General features: G+C 49.5%; 1 protein-coding gene across 1 annotated transcript in view; it reads right to left on the minus strand.

The window, feature by feature from the left end:
* Window positions 1-21,962: 21,962 nt before the first annotated feature.
* Window positions 21,963-25,214, minus strand: part of ZNF536 (zinc finger protein 536) — a 223,674-nt gene continuing 220,422 nt past the window's right edge. The window contains exon 4 of the mRNA XM_040976678.1: window positions 21,963-22,207. Coding sequence (XP_040832612.1) covers window positions 21,963-22,207 — 245 coding nt within the window. The remainder of the gene's footprint in view (window positions 22,208-25,214) is intronic.

Below are 25,214 nucleotides of genomic sequence, written 5' to 3' on the forward strand. Positions count from 1 at the left end.
CTACTGAAGTTCATGGGCATGACAGGGAATCCTGGGAGCATATCTCATCTTTATTTACACTTTACCATCAGCCCGCCCACCTTGCTGAAGTTCCCTCTCCCACCACACAGACCCCAACACAGAGAGGCACTGCCCAAATTCAAAGACCCTATGAGGAATGACATAAATGTTGCCAGGACATGAGTCTCTGTGGTGGCATCTGGCCTGTGGCAGGAGCTCCTGCCATCCCCCAGCTGCAGCTAGATGGCCATGGCTGCCCTTGCATTGAGGGCACTGGCACCTTTTACCTGATGTTTTCCCTACATTTTTTCCACGTGCAAGGGCAACAGCTTTGATGTGGGACAGGTGTGTGATGCCAGCCTCCCCACACTCATGCAGAGTGGAGTGCAGTCAACATGTGGTCAGCCACATCCCCACGTCCAAGGGGTCCTCTCGTCCCCTGCTCTCAGCAACTGTATCTGCAGTTCGTTTGATCTGCTCACTCTAGATACTGACCCCTTAACGGGTGCTAGACCTTCAACTGTGGGGCACATGCAAAAGTCACCAGCCAAGTCATGCCGACCAGGACTGATCAGTCTCCTGGGACGAAGGGGCTTGCACGGGCCACTGCTGACATTCCCCACGTCTGGGGCCATGACCATCACAGGCTTGACCAAGGCTTCCTGCAGCAGACAGAGCTACAAGCCATAAAGGAGTGGAAAGAGAAGGTGGAGAAGGAAACAGGTCCAACAAAGTGCATGAGTTTTCTCAGTTTATCAAACCCAACACACACTGAGTTGTGATTTCCACAGATGATCAAGTTTTTTCTCCACTCCTTTCTGTGTTTCCCAGTTAACAATAGGATTCCATTTCAAATGGTTCAGTGTGGTCTTGATCTTGGAAAGAGCTGCTTCTTTCCAGGTTCTGAGCAGTGGTGAAGACTGTAGAGCTGCCCAGAAGGAGGGGTGAGCAGAGTTGGGTATGGCTGCTGTGGAGGATGCGTTGGAGGCTGAGCTGTGGGTCGGGGCCAGGACAGGGGCGAGGCCAGGGCATGCAGGTGCTCCATAGACCTGCAAGGAACATCCCCAAAGGCCTCTGTCTGAGTTGCTGCTCCTTCTCTTCCACAGGCACCTAGAGTCAGTGACATGACAGTCTGCCTGCTTCTTGAAAGCATCATTGCTTCAATGAGGCGCAGATCTGCAAGGAAGCAAAGGGGCTCCTCAGTGCTGATCAATGCAGCTAGAATTTTATGGAAACCATTCCTTGATTGGTTTTTATCTTGGATCCTATTTCCAAAGGGATTGGAGGCAGTTCCTCCTTAATGCTGGTGCATCTATTTATACGGGCTTCCAACTCAGTTGCATTTCAAAGCTCCTAAAGCAGATAAGGAGCAGGAAAGCAAACAGCGTTGTGAGTTAGCATCAGCCTCCTCCATCCTCATCCCTGCCCTTCTGGGGGCTTGGTGCTTGTGGCTGGTCCATCTCCAGGGTGATGTGTGTGTTGTCTTGCTGCCCTGCCTAGGAGGCTCAGCAAAGGTCTCAAGGTCCATTTGGAAGTGGAGCTGGTGTGCATGCCCAAGGCTGGGATTCTTTTATTTATTTTTCTACTTCTTTCCCAGGTTGACATCTCCTAAGGGGACTTTGACCTTCCAGTTACAGAGGGGTGTTCAGTGCAGACACTTTGCACCCATTCTGTGAGGAAACAAAGGCATTTGCATTCTTCTAATAAGGATTGTTGGGGTCCTTCATCTGCTCCTGACAGTGCACCTCTCTATGTGGGAGAAATGTGGCTGGGGAAGATGGTGGCATGCACCTCTCCTTTCCTCCCTCCCCCCAGCAGCTTGGCATTGGACATCACTGCCCCTTTAAGGGCTAACCGCTTCTTTCTGATTTGTATTTCAGGTCTGTGGCTGGGATGTGGGTTTTCTCATCTCTGTGATCCATTTGTGCTCCCTGAGTTTCTGCACTATGCCCACTGGAAGTTGCACATCTGGCCCCAGCACAATCTGCTAGGAGAATCACAGAGCACTCAGTGTGAGATACCGATGTCCCTCCGCCCTCAGCCTCGCCCAGGCAGAGTGCGCTGCATCCACGGCTGTGCTCCTTCAGGTCTGAGGTCTCATCCAGTTCGTACTCCACCTGGATCACAGATAGACCAGCTGATGGCTGCAGAGGGCCAGGCAGATGCAGGACAAAAGCCCCAATGACAGCCACATCTTGCCATGATTTGGTGAATGTTCCCACAGAGATGACTTGGGCCCTTGAGGTGGGTATCCAGCATGCCAGGGCCCCAAGCACCGTCGAGAGACCTGACACACATTGAGGGCTGCTTGGAATTCAAGCCCCCATTTATCATCAGAAGGATCCCAGAAAATAGCGAAAAGTTAACATTTGTGCATTTTTTTTTTCTGGTACTGAAATTACCATTTTTTCCCCCTCTTCCTTCCGGAGAAGCAGCTCCCACACCTTAAGGGAGGGAGCCAGAGATGGAGCGTTATCTGATGCAAATCCATTCTAAGAAGGTTGTGGGGGCCATCTGGTGTCCGATACAGACAGGGCCTGCTGAGAGATGAATTGGGAGGATAGGGGACAGAGGGAGCGATGGGGGTGAAAGACGGACTCCTTTTATTTGTGTCAGAGCACAGCCCATCGGGAAGAGGGGAGGGAGATCGCCTCCTGTTGTGTGAAGGAGATCAAAGCAGAAAAGAGAAGGCAGGGCAGGCCAGGCTGCTGAAGGGGAAAGGCCCTGGGCCCAGGCCACCAGCTGCCCCCAGCCCAGGCCACCAGCTGCCCCCGGCCCAGACCACCAGCTGCTGCATGGGCTCCTCATCAGGACCCAGCAAAGCCCTTTGCCACACCCACAGACACTCACCCTTCCTGCTAGCTCTCTCTCTGGAAGTCCCCATCCTCAGCTCTCTATGTGGAGCTGAAATAATTCTTCAAATATTTGGAATGTGTAATTAAATATCTAATGCCAATTAGCAAATTACTAATGAAATAATCAGGAGCTCTTTTATGGTTTCTAGTTTGGCTCGGATTTTAATTCTAAGTGGTTATTGATTCTAAATAGAGCAGACTCGGAGTTGCACAACATTAGGTAGGTACGTGGCTACGAGACACACACAAGAGAAAGCAACTATCAAGGCCATGGATTCTTTAAGCCTGTGAAGGAGGAGGTACCCAAGGCCACGGGCTTCACTGCCCATCACCAGCAGCAGGATCAGGGTCACAGATGCTGAGGTTTAACATAGAAGGCCAGGGCCTGCACACACCACCTACAGGTGTTAAGAACCATGCTGCACATGTCTAGGGCCCTTCCCTCATCAGACTCCAGGGCAGAGCTGGGGCGGTCCAGTTAACACAACCTCTACAAGACTGGAGAAGAACAATGCAAGTCTTGGGGATTTTCATGTATGGGACAGACCGCAAAGAAAACTTGCCAGGAGGGGGCCCATGTTCTGGCATAGCAGTTATGACTGCCAACCGCAACACCAGCATCCTATATGGTGCTGGTTTATATCCTGACTGCCGCACTTCTAATTCAGCTCCTTGCTAAAGTACCTGATAAAAGCAGAAGTAGAACATTGCCCAAGTTTTTGGGTCCCTGCCACCCATGTGGGAGACTTGGAAGAGGATCCCGGCTCATGGCATCAGTCTGACCCAGTGCTGGCCTTTGCAGCCATTTGGGGAGTATCTCAACGGGTGGGAAAATCTGTCTGCCTCACTTTTTGCAACTCTGACTTCCAAATAAATGCATAAATCTTAAAACAAAGGAAGCTTCACTTGATTCCAGGTGTGGACAGAGGCACAGGGTGCATGGCTACCTGTTGGATGTAGGACACACGGTCACCTATGCAGCATGGGGGCCTCAATAGCCACAGAATGAGATGTCACATGATCACCTCTGGAGCACTCAGGGCACCATGATTACTTTTGCAGGGAACCAAAACAAGTTCAAGGTTCTAGAAGATGTGCAAGGTATTTACACCAGCCCTCGGTACGGAAAAGAGAGTGCTCATCACACCTGGTTTAAAACCCTGAAGCAGGTGCCTGAAAGTTATCTTCTTGCTGGTGTGTTAGAAAAGCTGAAGTTACTAGAAGGTATGAAAAATACGCAACTTGATCTTTCCACCACTCTTGTCTCCCCATGCCACATTTAACAAGAGGTGTCAGTGTTAGAAGTCATAACCATTATTGTGTTGTCCAGGCAGACCTGTTCCTGGGACTGCATTATACCTGCTGCTTCCCGCAGTCCTCTCAAATGACCTTTGGGGGGTGCACGCTGCCATTGTCCCATTCCACAGAAAGGAAAATGAAGCCCAAAGAACTGCAACAGTGTGACTATCTTTGTGCAACTGGCGGATACTGGAGTCAGGGCCAGAACACCAGTACATTGGATGCCCAGGCTGGCTTCAGAAGGAATCTCCACACTGTCTCCAGAAGGAGGCAGAATCATCAGAAGGAGAGCTGTAAGGCTGACCTGGACCCAGGGCCTGCCAGACTGTCCAAAGAAGAGCTGGCTGAGGCCTCTGTAGGCTGTGTGGTCCAGCTAGCCTGAGCTGGCCCTTGGAGGGAGCTGGCTTCTTGGCTGCACCTGCTTCTGCTTCCATGTGGACCAGAGCACAGTCTGAAAACCTGGCTGTCCCCCTCCCCAGCAAGTCCTCCCCCCTGGGGGGCAGGCGGGGAGACAGCCCTGCACACAGCACAGGAGTGATCTAAACACTCCTGCTGCTCAAAGGGGAGTCGAGGATTTCATTAATTAATACATCAATAGAAGCCAATGGAGAAAAACATGTCTTGTTATCTGGCTTCTCAGATGCTAGACATGGGCTCATTAGCCTTAAGCATATCAGCCCAATAACACTATTTATTCCATACAGAATAATGATCTACTTTAGGGGAATACTGCAGTGAACCGAAAGGCCGCGTCCATCCATTATCTCTGCTCGCTGCATGCACACACACACACACACGCACACACAGCTGCCATCCACTACAATGACAGCATACACGGGGAGCCAGGGCACTGCATGCTGTCCGGAGCCTGGACTGTGTGCGTCACGCCAACACACGGCTCTTCAGAGCAAACCACAGAGACCCAGAGTCAACCTGCTCCAGAGAACACCTACCAAGATCATCCAGACTGCAGGGCAGAGTCAAATCTGGGTCAGATTTGTCCCTCTGGTCCCATGAAGGTCAGTGGAGCAGCCTGACCCAGACTCCTGCCTGGGAGGGGAGGGACACCAGTGAAGGGAAGGAAAGAGGCAGGGAGTCTGTCTTCCTGCAATTTCTGACTAGCGTCGGGCACCAGAGAGGCAACAGGATGCAGCAGGCCAACGTTCCTTCCCTTTAAATGATATCATTTGCTTGCTTTCACTGATGTTGTCTTCAGAAGGTGCCATTAGAACCACAACATGGTCAAAAGCAAAATTAAACACCAACAGCTCTTCCCTTAGGCTCACACAAGGCCACTGTGAACAGTAACCTTATGATGACCCTATAGCAGTCCTAGGGTTTACTGCTGACTTATGGGCCACTGACCACTGGGTCTATGCTTCTGGATTTGTCAATGTGGAAACCAGCAATTGCAAGGTAGCAGCCTCTGAGCAAGGTCTCTGTCACTTGTAATGTCCCTCTGACCCCTTAAACTCTGCAGAAACTCTTAGTTCACCCCACTCCACAGACCCCGGGGTCCAGTACCCATCACTTCATCATACTGTCAGCCCCCAGTCAACACTTCTTGATACCTCCTCCACCAGGCATCGTGAGCATGTCCCAGGGTCCTATCAGTGGGCAAGGCTCAAGTTGGAGCCAACACTCTCAATTCCATGCTGAGCTGGCCACGCATCATCAGTCACAGAAGAGCTCAGAAAAGGAAAGACCCCCTGCCAGTATCTCCAGGAGGATGGGAGGGATTCCACAAAAAGGGGAAGGGTAATGACTTGAAAACTAAAGTGCTATTGGGAGGGAACAACTGGGACACCAAAACCAGTTTCCAGTGGACACTGTCCTGACAGTGGGTGACAGAACAAAGCAAGTCAGCCAGGCGGAGCAGTGGAAGTGGGCAGATGAATCTGTCTGATGCTGTGTCTGGCAGGTAGACCACCCCCTCACTACCAAAGCTGGCATGGGACCACCCATTACCCCTTACACACCATCCTCTGTTGAGTTTCCCATTTGTGAAAAGAAAGAAGACAAGCAGAGAGTGATTCCGACTTGGTCCTGGGCCTTGTGTGGACCAGGTCTGTGTTGAAAACTAAGAGTTGTATGGAGTCATTGAGCATACCCTCAACTGTCCAATGAGTTATTCCTGAGGGACCCAATTACCCCCTTCCTTCTCACACTAGCAGCCCAGGGAAAGCGCCACCACCACTACCCTGAATGGTGACAGCCTCTGCCATGGGCAGCTTACACATACCCCAACGGCAGAAAGGCTCTTTGATGCAGGCCGCCAGCCATACGGGCAGCCAGCAAAAGTCATCAAAAGCAATATCTTTGTATCCAAGTCAATAAAATGAAACTGACCACTCTGAAGACAGAGGAGAAAGAGGCCAACGCTTTCCAAAGAACTGTGGGAAGAAGGGACCCAGGGATGCCACTCGCCAAGGCATTCACAGGGGTCCAGCATGCTGGCATTCATACAGCTGCTCTGTTCCTAAATCCCACCGAAGAGGAAGATGAGGCTCTGAACAGAGAGAGGGAGAGAGAAGGGAAGCAAAGGACCTTGCTGCCCCCACTGCCACAGCCCCTTCTTTGGAGGTTGGTAGGCAGATGTGGAAGTCCCAGACCAGTGAAAGCTATAGAAAAAAAGTCACTAGGGCCTATTCCTGGAAGTTGAAATGGGATTTCTTAAAAATGCAGGTTTGTGGAGTTGGTGCTATGGTATAGCGAGTAAAGCCGCTGTCGCCTATGATGCCAGCATCCTATTGGGTCACTGGTTTGAGCCCTGGTTGCTCCACTTCTGATCAAGCTCCTTGTGTCTGGGAAAGCACTAGATGATGGCCCAATAACTTAGACCCTTATATTCACATGGAAGACCAGAAGTAGCTCAGGCTCTTGGCTTTAAACTGACCCAGCTCCAGTCCTTGCAACCATTTGAGGGAGTGCACCAGCAGGTAAAAGATTCTGTCTCTCTCTTTCTCTTTCTCTTTCTCTGTCTCTACCTCGCTATCTCTGTAACACTTTCAAATAAATAAATAATACTTTTCAAAAATGCAGGTTTATGTTTCCAGCTTCTGCACAGTTCAGAGCTTCTACATTGGAAGGAGACAGAGATAAATACCCACTGGATGAAAGAGGAAGAAAAGGACAAGGTCGGTGTCCTTCCTCCAAGTTTCATCTGACACCTTCTACGGGGCAAGGGTGGAGCCCATGCATGCAGGTGTCCCCATTGAATCCTCAGCCCAGTCCAGCAAACTTGGTCCCCGCAGAAACTCTCTGAGGACACCTTCACACCTACATTGAATGATCCTGGCTGTGACCCTGGCAGACCAGTGAACCTCAACCACTAGCATTGGTTACTATCTATGAGAGTCCACTAGAAAGCCAATCCTTATGCATGGGACGAGCAGGTTACAGGGCTTCTGCAGGAGGAAACACGAAAAGCAGCAGAATGTCCTTTGGTGGCTTAAGAGCACAGGGCCCACTTCGGCCAGGTGGGGTCCATTTTGATGGGCATGGGTTGCTTCCTAAGTGACATCACCAGCAAGGGAGATGGGCCTGACACAAGGGACCCATGGTGTGACCTCATGCTCCACCCACGCCCATGAAGACTTTGTCTTCCGCACTTGTCCCAATTCCCAAAAGAATGTGTTTATTTATTACTCCTTCTTCCCTCTTCTGCCTCCACTAGGCTATCTCTGCCAGTCTGTCCACACCACCATGCCCATGTCCAGCAAGTCCACTGAGCACTCCATCACAGGTTCTTCAGGCAAACTCTGCTAGTTCTAGCATCTGCCCTGACCCTTGGGCCCAGCATCTCCCAATCTCTTCCCTTACCTTTCCGGGACCCAGTGAAGGGACTTCTCTTTCCATTAGTTGACAATAACCTAACCAAGGGATATGTCCTTGACCTCCTATGACTGTCAGCCTTGAGTGGACTGAGGGCAGTGGTCTCTTCTCACTGCTGGGTGCCCCTCAGCACCGACCACAGACAGTGCGTGTCACGGAGCCAGTGGAGGTACACAGCAATCCAGTCTTTTTAGGGATGCAGCATGGCTGAGCCCCTGTTGGAGGGCAAGGCTACTTTGCTGCTACAGAGTTTGAAGTATTTGTTTTAGATTGCTTTGGGAGCCAGCATTGTGGCATATCGGGTAAAGCTGCTGTCTTCAGTGCCATATTCCATCTGGATGTTCATGTCTCTCTCATCTGCTCCACTTCCAATCCAGATTTCTCTCTGGAAAACAGTAGTGGAAGATGGCCCAAGTGTTTGGGCCCCTGCTATCCACATGGGAGACATGGATGAGTCTCCTGGCTCCTGGCTCTCTGGTCCAGCTGTAGCTGTTGTGGCCATTTGAAGAGTCTCTCTCTCTCTCTCTCTTTCTCTCTCTCTCTCTCTCTCTCTCACTCTCTGTCTCTCCTCCCCCATTCCTATAACTCTAAGTTTCAAACAAATAAATAAATACATTTTAAAGGGATTGCTTTGCATATAACAGAGGAGGTATAGACAGATATGGTATTACACTGTGGACTGAAGCTTCTTGTCCCTTTAAATACTGGCTGTGGATGCCTAATTCCTACTGGCATGATGTTTGAAGGTGTGGCTGTGGCAAGCAGATCAGGTCACATGGGCAGAGATCTGGTAAGTAGGGTTGGTGTCCCTACAAAAATGACCCTCACCACCACCACCACCCTTCCCCTCCCATCACATGAAGATGCCTGGAAAAGACAGCAGTCTGAGAATCAGAAAATGCATCTTCCCCAGACCCTGAATTCCCCTGCACCTTGATCTTGACCTTGATACATGTCTGCTGTCCACCAACCGCACATTTGTCACACTTTGTTAGAGCAGCCTAAATGGAGCAAGACACACTCCAATCCGCTTCCTAGCTAGCCTGAGTCAAGGTTACACAGAACCCTTGCAGGGGGAGAGCCACCGCCCGCCATCCCGGCACCGGTCTATTCTTGGCTGCGCTCACAGCCGGCTTGTGGAGAAGGTTGCTTGTCGTTACGTCTCCAGCAAAGTCTGGCTTTCTCCGCCCAATCTTTGTTGGAACCTTCTGTTTCCGCCTTCAGGTATAAGATTCGTTCCTGCACCAGTATCAAAATGGCGGGGGAGGGGAGTGGGAAGGAGCCATCTGCAGGAGGTGCAGAATCTTCTCATTCGGCCCCCGCAGCCTCCACTCACACCTCAGTTATCTGGGCTCACTACAAAACGTGGTTTGCCACTGTTTTGTCAGAGCCTGGAAGACCGATTTTTCCTCTCTGGGGTGACCACTTCCTTCATGGGCTGCTGGAGCATCCTTAGACCCCAGGTAGCAGGTGCTGCGGGCAGGGACCAGCACAGGGAGATGTGCAGAAGATCACATCCCCAACTCTGCCTGTACCTTGGACATTTGGGTTTCTCTGATGCTTTTTGATTCACCACAGCCCTGCTGATAACCCCTGAGGCATTCTCCCACTGTCTGTGTCTACACTTGGGTAAGGAGCCATGCGTTCCTCCACTAGAAACTCTGGCATCAGAATCTTTAGTCCAGGAAAGATGCTGACACACAGTTGCATGGCTCAGGATACCTTGGACTAAGCAAGGCAGGCAAGAGGCTGGGCTCTACTTCTACGACTGGTTGGACAACTGGCTCAGGCCTGGGCTCATTCCCAGTGAGGACAGATACAGCCCTCCTAACTCCAATGAGTTCCATTGTCTTGTCCAGAATGTTCTGGTCTGAGATTACAAAAAGAGACAGTTTACAGGTCCAGGATTGGTAGAATGACTTACTGAAGGAGATGGCACCCAATTATAAAGCATGATAGACGGTAGGCAACAGACAGCTCAGAAAGTCCCTTCTGAGGTTACGAATCATTTTCTTTCGGAAATCCTCCTGGGCTGTAGCATGGCTTATTACCTTCCCAGAACTGGTCCCATCCTGATCTACATGACCATGAAAAGTATTCAAAGAAACACGAGAAGGCCTTGCCTCACACAGATGCCTGGGAAGCTCTGTTCTCCCTGTGTTAGTCCATCTGAGCTGTGTTGGCAGAATCCCACATATGGGGTGACTTACTCACCAGAGGAATGTGTTTCTCACCGTTCTGAAGGCTGAAAGCGCAGGATCATGGGTGGTGTCTGGAGAGAGCCTGCTGCCTAGCTTCTACACTCAGTGCTTGCTCTGCCCATATTCACATTTATACAAAGGGCAACACGGCCCTCAGCGGCCCATTCTGTCTGATCCTGATCCCATCCATGAGACCTGCCTGATAATTCGGTTACATGGAAAATCCAGATCTTGATACACAAACTGGTGAGGAACACAGACACTCAGGTCCTGACAGCACGATGCTCTGGGCTTGTCAAGTGCTGAATCTAAGGACCTCTGGATCTTTGCTATGAAATGCATTGTCACTCCCTGCTGGAACCTTCTCTCATCCCCTCACATCCAAATCCCACTCTTCATTCAAGGCCCATTGCTTCATCTCACCCAGGAAGTGGCTGCCCTCTTTAATTCTCTGCTCCTGCCACTCTGATGCTCAATCATGTCACTGTTGACATGCACGACAGGCTCACCTGGGTGGGGGGAGGAATCTCAGACACAGATGGACAGGCCATCGTCAAGGCGCCATCAGCAGCAGGAGACAGAGTCCACTGCAGGTGTGGTCACGCTTTTCTGACTTCAGTCCCTCCAAGGGTCACCAAGTATCCGTGAGCTTCCTAAGAGTAGGGTCCTTGCATTACCGCCAGTGTCCAGCACAGAGCCCAGAACCGTTAGGTACAGAGTGAGTGAATGCTTCCTTCCAGCCAAGAGACAACAGATCACCGTAGGGCAATCCCTTAGTCGTAAGAGGTCGGAGCAGCCCATTCTGGAATCAATGAATTCTTTCCTCTGGGATGACAAGCCTGCTTCAGTCATTACAAAGCGGGCTTCAGAGCTCTCTCTATACACGCCTGGGAACAAAAGCTGTGGCTAGGAGCACAGGTGGTGAGTTTTTCTGAGTCCTCAGCTTCTTGTTCTCTTAAATGGGTATGTTGGACACAATGACCACCCCCCTGCACTAGCATGCAGTGAATGTAAATGAGGAAATGTTTTGTCATTCATATCCAATGGAAAGAAAACATTTTCAATGCTGGGGCCACACAGCAGTACCCCTCTTGCTCCCTGGAGAGCAGCAGGCAAGGAAGGGAAGGCAGGGTGTGGGTCAGGCCGTCATCACTGCCCACAAATGCTCTCACCTTATCTTGTCTGTTTCCTGGCTGCTGCTGCTGCTCCTGCTTCTCCAGCCAGACACAGACCCATCTCCTATCCACTGCTCAGGTTGGGAGACCCTAAGTGCTGGAAGAATGGGTCTGGGGAGAAGGCAGTGATTCACACCCCAGCCCAGCAGGCTCACAGCCACCTGCTCCCACCACCACCCACCCCCCAAGCCCCAGGGGGCACAGAGGCATGACCTGGAGGGGCTCCAGTCACACTGGGCGGATCTATTACATGCATTAAAATAATTTACACCCAGCGCTCTAAAGCGTTTAATTCGTCGTGCCATCATCCATTCCAGAAGCGTTCCTCTTCATCGTGAATTATTTTTGAAGTATTTATGTGGCCCTCACCGAAAATCTCTCCAGTCAGCAAACTGAGAAATGGAAAGGCATTAAGAGGAGGTGTTGACCCCAGGGTCACAGGCAAGAGTGTGGCCGGGGTCATCAGGGTGGGAGAGGGGGCTAAGCTGGCCGTGGCCATGGACTACCGGGCTTTGTCCTCCCTGCCCGCACCTGGTTTTTGCTGTTAATAGTGGCAGCACTAACAAATGCATGGAGTATTTCTGTCTGTAAAGCACTTCCCCAGGAGCTCAAGAGCTGCCCACAGTGAGCCCACATGATGGGTAGCCCAGACTCGTTCACAGATGAGATGCTGTGTGGTGCCCATCAGGCTCCCGACAGGCACCGTTATCAGCCCCACTCGTACACACACACAGCCACATGGAAAGCAGGCAGGGCCACCCCCAAACTCTGCAGCGGTCAGCTGAGTGAGTGGACGAACATTCCTCTCAGTTCAGAAGCCTTGTTACTGAAGGCTGCTGCAGCAACTTCCTTTGTAGAAGCTTAGCAAAATGTCCACAATACCCTTGTGATCACCAGCAGACAACTGAGCTGAGAATTTTCACCCACCTCATAAATATTTCTTGAGCTCAGACAGTGCACGTAGCACAATTTGTATCCGAGTTGTGAATGGCCTGCAATCCTAATCTTAGTAAGGTAAGGACTATGGACCACAATCATATCAACCGAGAGAAAGAGAAGGCATCTTCAGAGAGGAACTGCTCTGTGTGTGATACTGCACGACCCAGGGGCCAGGCATACATGCACCAACAAGTTTCACTGAGCTGCAACTTAAATGAGGGAGAGCGTCGAGGGTGGACAGGGAGAAGGCAGGAGGGGACACATGCAAAGGCCCTGGGACAGGAACTGGTTCAGCAAGTCTGACATACCCAAAGCCATTTTGGCCAGGGACAGAGTATGGCAGGAGAGTGAAAGATGAAGAGGCAGAGATTGGCCAGGCCCCAAAGGCCGGTCATCAAAAAGAATGACAGGCGGACAGATGCCACCGACATGGGTGAACCTGGAAAGCACTGGCCAAGTGAAGCAAGCCGGACATGGCCAAGTGTGAGAGAATACCTTCTGTGTGTGCAGAAGCTGGCACAGCACAAGGAAATCTGCGGACAGCACGCAGACTGCCTGGCCACCAAGGGGGGTCCAGGGGCAGTGGGGAATGAGGGTTTCATGGGCATAGGCTTTGGTTCATGAGCAAAAAAAGATGTTTTTTTTTAAAGATTTTTTTTATTATTTTTTTTATTGGAAAGGCGGATATACAGAGAGGAGAGACAGAGAGGAAGATCTTCTGTCCACTGATTCACTCCCCAAGTGAGCGCAACGGCCAATGCTATCCAAAGCCAGGAGCCTCTTCCGGGTCTCCCATGCGGGTGCAGGGTCCCAAAGCTTTGGGCCATCCTCAACTGCTCTCCCGGGCCACAGGCAGGGAGCTGGAAGGGAAGAGGGGCTGCCAAGATTAGAACCAGCGCCCATATGGGATCCTGGGCGTGCAAGGCGAGGACCTTAACCACTGCGCCACCGCGCTGGGCCCGCAAAAAAAGATGTTTAAGAACCTCAAGTCGTCAGTGCTTGCACAACACGCTAAAGGCAGTGCCATGAGAGTGTCGCTCCAGTAAAATGTAAAACCCAGACCGGTCTCCTAGGCCCCCCCAGCTCCTCCACTTCATGGCCAGCCTTCAAAGTACCGAAGGGCCCCGTCTTCAAGCACCAGTAAAGCCTGACCGTGTTAAAGCCACAGGTCCACTTCCCAGCTCTAGACTAGCCATTTCATCTCCAAATCAGCAGGTAGCCAGCCCTTTCCACCTTCTCTCTACGCGGCCTGGCCAAGGACTTCTTCCACCTCCTTTCTCCCCAATGCCACTGCCTGCAGCTCTGCTTGCTCTCCTGAAGCCTCAGCATGTTGACCGGAAGCTCAACGGGGTGCATCTGCCCCTGCCCTGACCACCAGATAAGTCGCCACACCAACTGGTCAGGGGTTGGGGGATGGGCTAGGACGCGTGTCTCTCAGGGCCAAGGCAGGAGTCCACCTCTGAGCCTACCCGCAGTCAGCAGCCACAGACAAGCCCTAGGCGCCACCGCCTGGTACTAAGAGCCCTGCTTTGTGTGTGGCCCCAGGACACAGCTCTCCAAGCGTGCTGCTAAGCACCGGGTCACCGGGTTGACAATGACCCGCCCTGTTGGTCCGCTGAGCTCCTGGAGGAAGAAGACAAAAAGCGAAACCAAAAGCCAACCCAGCCGTGCGTCGACCTGCTGGACGCTTCAGCTGCTGCCTGCACACGCAGGCTAGGGAGAATCCCTCTCGCTGGGTGCTGCTGCTGCTGTCTCCACTGTGTTACTCCCGCACCCCAGCAGAGAGGTGCGTGGTGCTGGATGGAGCCCCCGAGACACCCGCAGCTGCTCTTACTGGTTTTCTGGTATTTGGTAGCCCAGGATGCAAGGCATGGCGTGCCTGAGGAATGCACAGCGGTGCAGAGAAAGAGAGACAAATCTTGGCTCTGGACCAGGCGCACGCCCAACACAGACACCCCCCCCCCACAGAGGTTTCTATCCTCAAGACATCTTTCTTAGCAGTTGAATCTTTTGACCAAAGAGGCTGGTTCCTTCCAGGTCAGATGACCGAAACTGCCACCCCAAATCACCTTGTAAACAAAAGAAAGAAGGTGGAGGACAACTCCTGGAGACCTTCGGCTTTCCTTTCTGCAAGTGCATCCTTGGTGGCAAAAACCTTGACCTCTGAGTCTCACCCTGACTCCCCCACCTCCACCGTCTGGCTTTGCTGGGAGCTGCAGCAAGGGTGGCACACCGAAGACAAATCGCAGCAGGCCACTTCCTGTCTGGTCCAGTTTCCACTGGGAGACTATCCCCCCTCCACCTCTCCTGGGTACCAGGTACCGGAATTGATGGCGACTCCTTCACTGCCTCTCCTAGCAAACTTCTCATAACCCAATGCATAAATAATCACATGTTTTATAAATAGCCGTGGACAAGAGGCTGTAAAACAACGAAGATATATTTGTGCCTTTATGTCCCAGGAATATTTTCTGAAACGACTGTTTTATTTGGTGTGGGTTGAATGGGGGCCTGTGGATACAGAACAGTTCCCCAAAGTTTTTCCAGCCCCTCCCCCCAGGTCAGGCCGGCCCTATAGTTAGCAAATTGATAAGGTTCCATGGGCAAGCTTTATTCGTCCTGACACAAGCCTATGACACTTTATAAAAAGAAGTAATCCAGAACAATCTCTAGGTAATTAACACCTAGATAAACAAACATAAATTTCTATATTGCATTTATTTGGACTACCACTCAAATATGCGTGAACCATGCTTTTTTAATTAAAAGATAAATCCATGTGACACTTAGCCTCAAACTTAATTATTCAGCATAGTATAATAAAAAATAGAGCCATTAAATGTGTCTAGCACTGTATTTCTGTATTAACAGCAAAACAGTTCGGTCTGGGGTCATTTAAATTTCCCCCCTCCTCTTGGTTTGTGATTTCCCTGTTCACATAAGCCTTTCCTCTCCCTCCTCGCATCCCTCCCTCCCCAACCCCTCAGTTTCTCTCTCTCTCTCTCGTTCTTTCTCACTCTCTCACTCCCTCTCTTTTCTCTTAACAACAACAGGTGAAGATGCTAAAACCCTGCAAAAACCCGTATGTGGAATGTTCAGCTGGTCCACATGTTTTTAAAAGATTTATTGATTTTTATTGGAAAGTCAGATATATAGAGAGAGGAAGAGAGACAGAGAGGAAGATCTTCACTCTGATGATTCACTCCCCAAATGACCACAATGGCCTGTGCTGCATCGCTCTAAAGCCAGGAGCCAGGAGCTCTTCCAGGTCTCCCACACGGGTGCAGGGTCCCAAGGCTTTGGACTGATCTTGGCTGCTTTCCCAGGCCACAAGCAGGGAGCTGGATGGGAAGCAGGGCTGCCAAGATTAGAACTGGTGCCCATATGGGATCCCAGCGTTTTCAAGGCAAGTATTTTAGCAGTTAGGCCATCGCGCCAGGCCCAGGACCACATTTTTAATATTGCATTAGACCATGATTTTTTTTCTTTCCCATGGAAACATACCTCTACTTTAGCAAAACGTGCCCAGCCCTTTGCTTTTGAAATGAAAATCACAATATTTAATACTAATTTGGGGGGGGGGGATTCTGCTTACAACTCACCAGGTGAGATTTCATCATAGACTGTTATGATATAGAGATATTACACAGAGAGGGAAAGGTGTTTCAAAGTGCAAGCAACTGCAGGCTCCTCTTCTTCAGAGAAGTTTCTCCACACAAACTGGGGTCTTCCACACGGACGGTCAACTCCTACTCAGCAGCCTAGGCTTCTGTGAAGAGAAGTTGGTACTTGAGACATTCCCCACCCAGATTTGAAGTAGGAGCTACGATTCCAGCAGCCACACCCCAGAAGAATGTATGAAGTAACGACCACCTGCCAGGCATCACACTGAGCGCTTTTGCTATCTGATCATTTGTTGTCTCTGTGTCAAGGTGCAATTTGAATCCAAGTCTCCCATTCAAAAATCTCACCCTTGAACTCCCTGAAGGTACGGGTGCTCCCAGCACTGTCTCACAGGGACACTTGGATCGTGGACAGCAGTGGCCTTGCCTTGACCAAGACAGATGCTGTTAGAAGGCTCAGGCCTAGGGTGACCAGACATTCGCTCCAGGATCACCCTGGGTTTTAACACTCAAATTTTGGTTCTCTGGGAAATCTTGCAGTCTATGGCACATCAGAGTGCTTGGCCACCCTATGTAGACTCCCACAGACAGGGGTATCACTCTCAGAGTGGCCACACCCGTTCACACAGGAATTAACAGGAGCCACACAAAGACCCTTCAATGGGTCCAGGAAACTTCGACCCACTGCTTTCCAGGGAGGCACAGAGATGCGAACGGGGAATGAAGTGAACGATGTATCTTCTGGATCCTAGATGTCCATTGAAGAAACCGTGTATGTGCTGTTTTGTTGACTGCTGCCTCGGCTACACGGGGTCTTGAAACCCCGTGTGTGTCAGCACCCCCACCATCTGTGTTCCCTTCAATGCCAAGCCATGCTCCTCTAAATCTGGTGCACCGGGCTTGCCCCCTCTGTGGATTTTCCATATGCTATCTGCTTGGAACCTCGGTAAATCTCTTGTGTGGTCATCCACTTTGTACAATGAACCGGCAGTCTGGAGACAAAGCAATGGTCCACCAGGATTCCAGGGCAGTCTCCCGCCATGCAGAACACTGCTGCTCTTCTCAGCCTTGCTCTTGCCCATGGACGTGGACACGGCCTGACTTACCATACCCTGATGCAGGCACACAGACCACACGTGTGTTGGATGAGCGAATCACACGACACCAGCTTTTCCCGCTGCACCGCCTTCTTTCCCAGGCACCACTCTCCCACCCTGCTGATGTGAGGGTATGCCGGCTTTCCAAACAATGAAACCACAAAATGAACGTTTCAGACATTTTCCCTGGAGTGTTTAAGGGGATGAGTGGGGAATGGGTCCCAGTCACCTGGCTCGGGGTCACCCTTCTCCAGTGACTTTATGTGGACCTAGCTCTTCCGGGCATGAAATTCAACCTGCACTTCTCCCTAATTTACTCTTACACCTGAGTCACAACACCCAGCACTTGTAGACTATTTCAGAAGATGCCTGTACGATTTCCCTGCCATATTGTACTTACTGCTCATAATTTTACAGACACGATCCACGAACTCAGGACAGTTAAACTGTTCAAGATCACGCAGCCAGTAAGTAGTTTAGCTAGGGTTCAAGTTTAAGTCATTACACCCCAAATTTTGTATTCTTTGCACGGTGCTGATCTGCCAATCGTCTGTAGCTCCAAGAGTGCTCCAAAAAATCTTTTGCTAGAAACACATATTGATGCTTCTTAAAAATGCCTCCTACTTCGTCTTATTTTTATTTTTTATAACAGCTTTATTGAGATATAATTCACATACCATAAAATTCAGCCTTTTAGATTGTACAATTCAGTGGTTTTTAGTATATTCACGAAGTAGGACAACCATCACCGCTGACTAATTTTAGAACATTTTTTATCACCTCACAAGGAAAACTCGGACTCATCAGCCATCACGCCTCTTCCTCCCCTCCCTCTGCCGCAGGCTGCCACTAGCTTTCTTCCTGTCCCCGTTCATTCGTCTACTCTGCACATCTCACACAGGCTGAATCCGAGCGTATGTAGTTCCATGCCAGACCCCTTGGAATCCCCCGAGGTTCACCCAGCCAGACTGTCGACAGTCTCTATCTGTTTATGGCAGAATAATATTCCCCTCTGTGGCCATTCCACATTTTGTCCATCACGTCACTGCTTGGCTTTTTCAGGTAAATGTGGCTCCCTTCAAAATCCATATGTCTGTCCAGTACCTCTTGGCAGTGTGAGAGACTGACGTCACTTCCTCGTGACACTTACCATTCCACACAGGTCCACATGCTGGAATGCCAAGCCCTCCAACGCAGGACACACTCATTAACCGCCCTCTGCCCCCAGATCCCATCTCCCCATGGTGGGGTCCGGCCTGACCATTGTGGGTGTGACCCTTGTAGGTGTCCGGTCCACCACACAGGTGGCATGCCTTGAGGCTGCCAGCCTTCTTCCAACCTTCCCCTTCCCGACCCCTCCCTCTGTGAGACTGTGGACTATTCCCTTCATTAGCTCCCACTCTAGGACACAGATGGGCTCCCCACCTGCAAGAAACACGCTGGGCACGCAAGTCCGGGTAAAGCACTGCAGGTGTCTTTGCTAGCCAGACCCCAGCAGCCCACTGGCTCCCAGGGCTGCAGCATGAAGAGTGTAGACTTGCTTTGCAGACCAAACTGAAACACAAGAAGTGAAGAGAAGCTCTGCCCAAGCAGTGGCAAAGACACCTGCAATGCCCTCAGATCAGCGTCAGAGGCTTGCTTTAGGTGGAGGCCCCAGACCAGGGACTTCTCTGCTTTCTGTTCTTTTTCTTTTTCTTCTGGAAGAAACATCCAGATGAGCCTTGGACAATTTGGAGGTGAAACACTTCTTTGCTTTTAATGGTTTAAATAAAGTAGAATAACAGACTCCAGTGCTCTCAGTGTCTGACGGGATCACTGCGCCAAGCAGCTCCTTGTTTCTGTAGTTGGATGTTACTGAAAGCTGTGATTGTGAAAGAAGCACGGTTCATGCATGCACTTGGCATGTGCAAGCACACACAGGTGCGTACGCGCACACACGCACACACACACGCATACACTGTGTGTGCTTTGTGAAGTCTTTGTGCCCTGGAAAAACACACCCCAATACTGCAGAATGCCACAGGGCCTTTCCAAGGTGGTCTTGGACCACATCTTGCCAAAGTTGGACGCACCCACACACGTATGCCAGGATTCCTCTTTGCAATAAACATAAGTGAATAGGAAAAGCTGTGGGTTTTTGTTTTTTCCAGAGGTAGAGGTTTTATTGCGTAAAACACTGGATAAAACTGGACTGCTTCAAAGACATTTTATTCTAACAGCAGAAAGAAAACAGTCATTGCTGAAAAAAACAACTTTTAATACTTTCTATACCAGAATAAAGTTCTGTCGACTGATGTATTATAATAATAAATAATGACCAAGAATAAACTTTAAATACAAAGTTTTCTACTTGTTACAAGCATAGCAACGAAATCCTCTACTCTAGTGATCTCAGATTTCCTCCAAGATAGATGTGGTTCTCTGGTGCAGGAATGCAGACGGTATCACAGACTACAAAGTTACAGGGCAAGGACTTGACATGTTTAGATATGGGAACCTGATGACATTCAGAAACTGACACTGCATCACTGTGGCTGTCACTTGTTTGTAGTACAAGTTACAAATGTTCTGGAGAGAAGGCCTGTGTCAGAGGGGGAAGTCAGGATGGCTCGCACTGGACAAAATGGAATCCACACACACGCCACAAAGGAGAGGGGATGTTCCCAGTGTCACAAACAAAATTATTGCCTGTCGCATCTGACGATGCCCAGAGGACATGAACGCGTACTGAAAGAGCTCCCAAAGTGCTAGAAATGGAATGTGGCTCTCGTTTTTTTTTTTTTCCTCTATTTTTTTTCTTTTATCTTTTTTTTTCTTCTTTTTTTTTAATATAGATATTTTTTTTTTAATTTTTCTTTGCTAAGATACCAAAGGCGGGGCAAACACACAGAAAGCAAGCGACTGACACAGTCACCAAACACAGTAGTGCAGTTAAAATTCTAAAGCTTACTACAGTCAGAAAGTTTCCAATAACATTTCAGTCCTTTCTCTAGGCTCATAGAAACAGTTGCATTAAGTGTATCAACTCGATTTAAGTAAGGCAGTGAGAACTAGACTAGTAAAACAAGAAAGCAGCTTGCTCTATGCCGGATGGGTCCAAGGAACACAGCCATCCCATCTACACTGAAACCTAGGGCAGGAGGCCCCCTATGACCCACCGTGTAAGCAACTCGGATTCCTCATTAGCCTCTGATTCCTTCTGGTCTCAGGATAGATAGTGCTAACAATTGTATTTACATTGATTGCAGTTTAGTGTTTTAGTAAACTGCTGTAGGCAGAGCTGAAGTTTTTAAGGCCCTGGGGTTTTATTCTGCTCTCCCAGCCTGCAAGGAAATATTGACTTTTTTTTTTTTAAAGTCTGAATGATTTTGTTTTAGAAGCAGTTTAATACTTCCATACCTCTCTCTACCGTCTGGAGCAACAGGACCAGCACAAAGTAGATGAAAGGGCTGAACTCTTGTACCATTGCGGCAGATCTCAGGATAAACTGTTAACCGGCCTTCTGAAACCTCTCTCTCTCTCTTTTCTAAATGAGTGATGTGTGTCGTTCCTGGTCCTCGGAATCTCCCCTCAGTGCGGTACAGAATTTGATGAATTTACGCTTTCCAATCAGTACAAAAGCTAAAATCTACAAAAATATAGAACACATTTGTTTTTACAAAAACAGGCATCTTTAACTCAAGCAGTTTCTTCCTTAAGAAATAGAGCCTGGGGTGTTTGGATTCATCCTTTAGTCCAAGCTGTTTTGTGAGAGCTTGGTGGAGAAGAAACTCTTGCTTCAGGTCTGAGACGTTTACGAAAATTAACACAGAGATGAAAAAAATAATAATAATAAGGACCAGAACAGCCCACATTTAAGTCAAATTATCTAAAAGTATAAATTTGAAAAAAAAAAATCAGTCTTTCTCTGATCATGTCAATTTCCATTTCTCGGCAGCACTTTGATGGTTAAGCTTGGCTAACTTCTCAAAAATCATTTCTACCAGGTTCCCTATGCGTTCTTAAAATATCAAACTTATCCATCATCCAAAAAAAAAAAAATTTTGGACAACCACCGGAAAATATCTCTCTCAGTACTGCAATTTGATCTAAAAATAATAATAAATTTTTAAAAAAAATGAAAGAAAGAAAAAAAAATCACTCATCCAGCCTGCATTGGGCATCTGTGTGCAGACTCTTGAACACTGATTCATTTAGCTGCGTTTGGTTTTTTTTGTTTTTTTTTTTTTTTTCTTTTTAATGCACATTTAAGACCTCGTCCTCCGCAATGCCGGTCAGCCCTGGTGCTGGCTGCGGGCCGTCTTAGGTTTCTCGGGGAGTGTAGTCACAATACCACGGGAATCGATTTTTCTCGGCAGTGACCGCTCCAGCCTGACTGGCACCACAGCTGCCTCCCCACGCGTCTCATTAGGGTGCTAGGCAAATGACAGCAGCCGGTGTCAGGTTCTAGAGGTGTTTTCAACGCCGAAAACACCTCCCATCTTCAAGGCAGCGCTAAATCATTTAGATGGTATCGTTTTGCCGTTAAAAGCCATTATTTTTGGACAAAGATGACTTTCGACTTGGAAGGGCCCCCGGTTTTCTAGAGCTCGGAGGACACAAGCATTTGTAATTTTGTTGTTGTTGTTGTTGTTTTGTTTTACTCTATTTATTTATTTATTTATTGAAATTACTTTCCTACCCACCTGCGCTGTTCGGAAGTACTGGTTGCCAGGTAACAGTTTAGCAGCCATGTTCAAGGGCTGGGTGTTGTTTTTGTTTTTAATATATATATAGATATAGATATATTTTAACATTTGTGTAACTGTTCTATACACTAGAAAGGGGAGTCATATGTGATTTTTCTCCCCCCTTGGAACGCTATTAGCGACCTCTTTCACCGGATGCGTCACCTTCACGCCGTGTGAAAATCCTATTGGCAAGGTGCAGGTCGGCCTGCTCAGTGGCTGTCCTCCTGGCACTTGCCACCCTCTTCCGCCACCTCTACCGAGCTCCCTGCCTTCGTGGCCGTGGGCTCCTCGAAATTCCCAGAAACCTCCGAGTCGACTCTGGCGCGCTTGAACCTGCGATCGGGGTACTGGCTGTTGTCGAAAGGCATGCGATGGACACAGAGGACGTGGGTCTTCAGGTTCCCCTTCTGAGAGGCACTGTAAGGACAGTAGCGGCACTGGAAAGGCCGGTGACCTGCGAAGAGAAAAGAGCGGGGTCAGTGCTGCTGCTACTCACACCGGCCCTGTGCCCTCCCGCCGGAGGACTGCCAATCTTGCCACCAACACACTGTTGCAGCTACTTTGGGGAGATCAGGTTTCCCATCCAGAATTTGCAGGTGGGAAGAGAAGACCCCCGCAAATGTTTCTTATCTTGCCGAACAAGAGATAAAATCAACCACGCGGGGCAGTAACTTAGAGAAAAAAAAGGAAGAAACAAATTTTTCGCAACGTTTCATGGGACACAATTAAAAGCTTATGTTTTGCTTATACACGCTGAAAGCTGAATTTTCTATCATTCTCAGGTGTGATAAAATATCATTCTCATTTTCCCCCAACCACTTCAAAAAGCTTAAACATCACTGTTAGTTCCTGAGCTGTATACCAACAGACAACAGTACATACGGCCCATGGGCCATTTGTGTGGTATCCTGGCTACACAGACTACACAGCTGTCTTTTCTGTGAGTCTGATCCGGGTCCCAATGACAGTCAGTTCCCTTTCTTAGCCTCCCATGAACTTGGCAGATCGGTGAAAAAAAAAAAGACCAAGCTTGTCAAGGGAGTGTGTTTGCCAACTGGGGTGAGAGAGCCAGTCTCCAGGACCAAGTTAGATGGGCTGAACCGGAAAGGGTATTTGGAAGCCAAGGGGAGGTGGCAGGGGCAACAGGGCAGTGGCAAAGATGGTAACACGAGCAGAGCCCGACTGACTTTCCAAGAATGTAGATCACTGAAATGAAACTAGCTTGTAAGCCTCCAGTTTAGAGCAGGGAGCGGATGCGCTCCTCGGCAAGTCGGCCAGGGTCCTCCGATTCTGACCTTTCGCACATTCCTCTTGCCATCCCAGGGAGCCAGTCCTGGAGGACTGGATGGGGAAGCGGTCAGCGGGACGGTGCTGGGAAGCTGTGGCTGGCCCTTCCTGGGAGCTCCAAGGGAGGGAAAACCCAGGAATCAGCCTCACCCGCTCAACAAACACATGAATAAATGTGTAAACAAAGGGCCCAAGCAGTTACCCTTGGAACTTCACCAAACGCCCTATTCAGCACTTTTCTAGAGCGCAAATGGCAGAGACCTGTGCTGAAGTGAGCCAAGCAGCTCTGCTCTTGTGCAACTCCAGATCACCACACGTGGGAAGCAGGCATTCACCTTGCCACCAAATTGTATTTGTGTTCGTCTTTCATAGACTTTAGGAGTCGCCTCAGTTTTACTCCCAGCCAAGTGCTCTCCAGGACTGATTCATTCTCCCAGTTGAATCTCTAAAATCCCACCCTCTGGGCACAGCATGATAGCTTAGTGGTTAAGGTCCTCGCCTTGCATGCACCAGGATACCATATGGGTGCCGGTTCTAATCTTGGCAGCCCCGCTTCCCATCCATTTCCCTGCTTGTGGCCTGGGAAAGCAGTCGAGGACGGCCCAAAGCCTTGGAACCCTGCACCCGCGTGGAAGACCTGGAAGAGGCTGTGACTCCTGGCTTTGGATCAGCTCAGCTCCGGCCATCGCGGCCGCTTGAGGAGTTAGTCATCGGAGTGAAGATCTTCCTCTTCCTCTCGCTAAAGATATATATATCTCACTTTCCAACAAAAATGTATACATCCTTTTAAAAAAAAAAATCCTACGCTCTGTCCCTTTAGAAGCTGGTCCCAGGCTTGTCTGGACTCTGAGCATGGCAGCCTGCGTGACAGGGTCTTGGTGCTTGCAGGTCCCCGCTTGAACCTTTCTGTCCCAGGAACACCAGAGTGACAGGCAGAGAGTGCCCAGCCTGTGCCTTCTCCGAGCTACAGTTCTGGTGGTCACCTGCTCCCTCAGGCCAACACGACTCTTCCTTAGCCATCTGACCCGTCTGACAGAGCGTGCCCATTGTCTGTGCCAAACCAGATGTCAGATGGTTTCCATGATCAGTTTGATCCCCGGATCTCTGTGCCCTTTTCAAAAAGGACACTTCTGGCCTCCACAGAATTAAATTGTGCTCTTGTATACAGACTAGTCTGCTCAGAGTTGTACGTTCCTGAGGCAGAAGTCACAACTGGGCATCACCCATGCCAAGTCCAGCACCTGGCACTGAGCAAACAGACCTGAGCTACTATCTTACTGCTTCACCTTGCCTTTTCACAAAGCAGTTGTCAATTTTCGGAAAGCATTTCTGCCACTTTTGTTTCTCTTGCTGTGCTTCACCCAAAGCTAAATTTAATCAACATCCGTCCTTGCATACTCATGTGCAAATAACAACAGAGTAGATGGGCAAGCTCCTGGTACAGCAGGCACAGCAGCCACCTGCAACACTGGCATTGCATATCGGAGAGCCAATTTGAGTTCCGGTTGCTCTGCTTCTGGCCCAGCTTCCTGCCTATGCACCTGGGAAGGCAGCAAAAGATAGCGTCCATGATGCCTGTGCAGCAGGTGGGAGACAAGGATGGAGTTACAGCTCCTAGCTTTAGCCTGGATACACCTGACACACTCTATCTCCCTTGCAAATAAGCAAAAATGAATAACATTTAAAAACAAAAAAAGGTATTCTCCCTTCTGTATCACTGACTCTAAGTGCCATGCCAGGCACTGGCAACTTCCAGCGGGTTTTTGAGGCCCTGAGTCCCAGCCACACAGCTCATGAGCCTACCAGCCCCTTGCAAAGTGAGTTGTATCCACCCTCTCTATGTGGCAGGGTTTGAGGGATTCTGAAAGGAAAAGTACTCAGCAGAAGAAGGCCTTGGGTTCATAGCAGAAGGTCCAGGAGTCATTTGAAGATTGTCCCAAAGCACACAGGGAGGGAGATGGATTTCTAGAAATGCTTGGTTCTGCCCAGAGTGTCTCAGAAAGGGATGGTGTGTTCTCTCTGCCCAGCTCAGCGGTTCCTGTGACAGCTGGCAGTGGAGGGTGTTGGCTCTCCTAAATGCCATGACTCTGAGAACACTGGGGCAAGGCCATTAACTGATTTATTAAACACAATAATCCATTGATAGAAAGTGTCACCATGCTAAGACAATCTGT

Source organism: Ochotona curzoniae, unplaced genomic scaffold (assembly GCF_017591425.1).
Source record: "Ochotona curzoniae isolate NIBS_2020 unplaced genomic scaffold, NIBS_Ocur_1.0 contig_2699, whole genome shotgun sequence".
Taxonomy (NCBI): Eukaryota; Metazoa; Chordata; class Mammalia; order Lagomorpha; family Ochotonidae; genus Ochotona; species Ochotona curzoniae.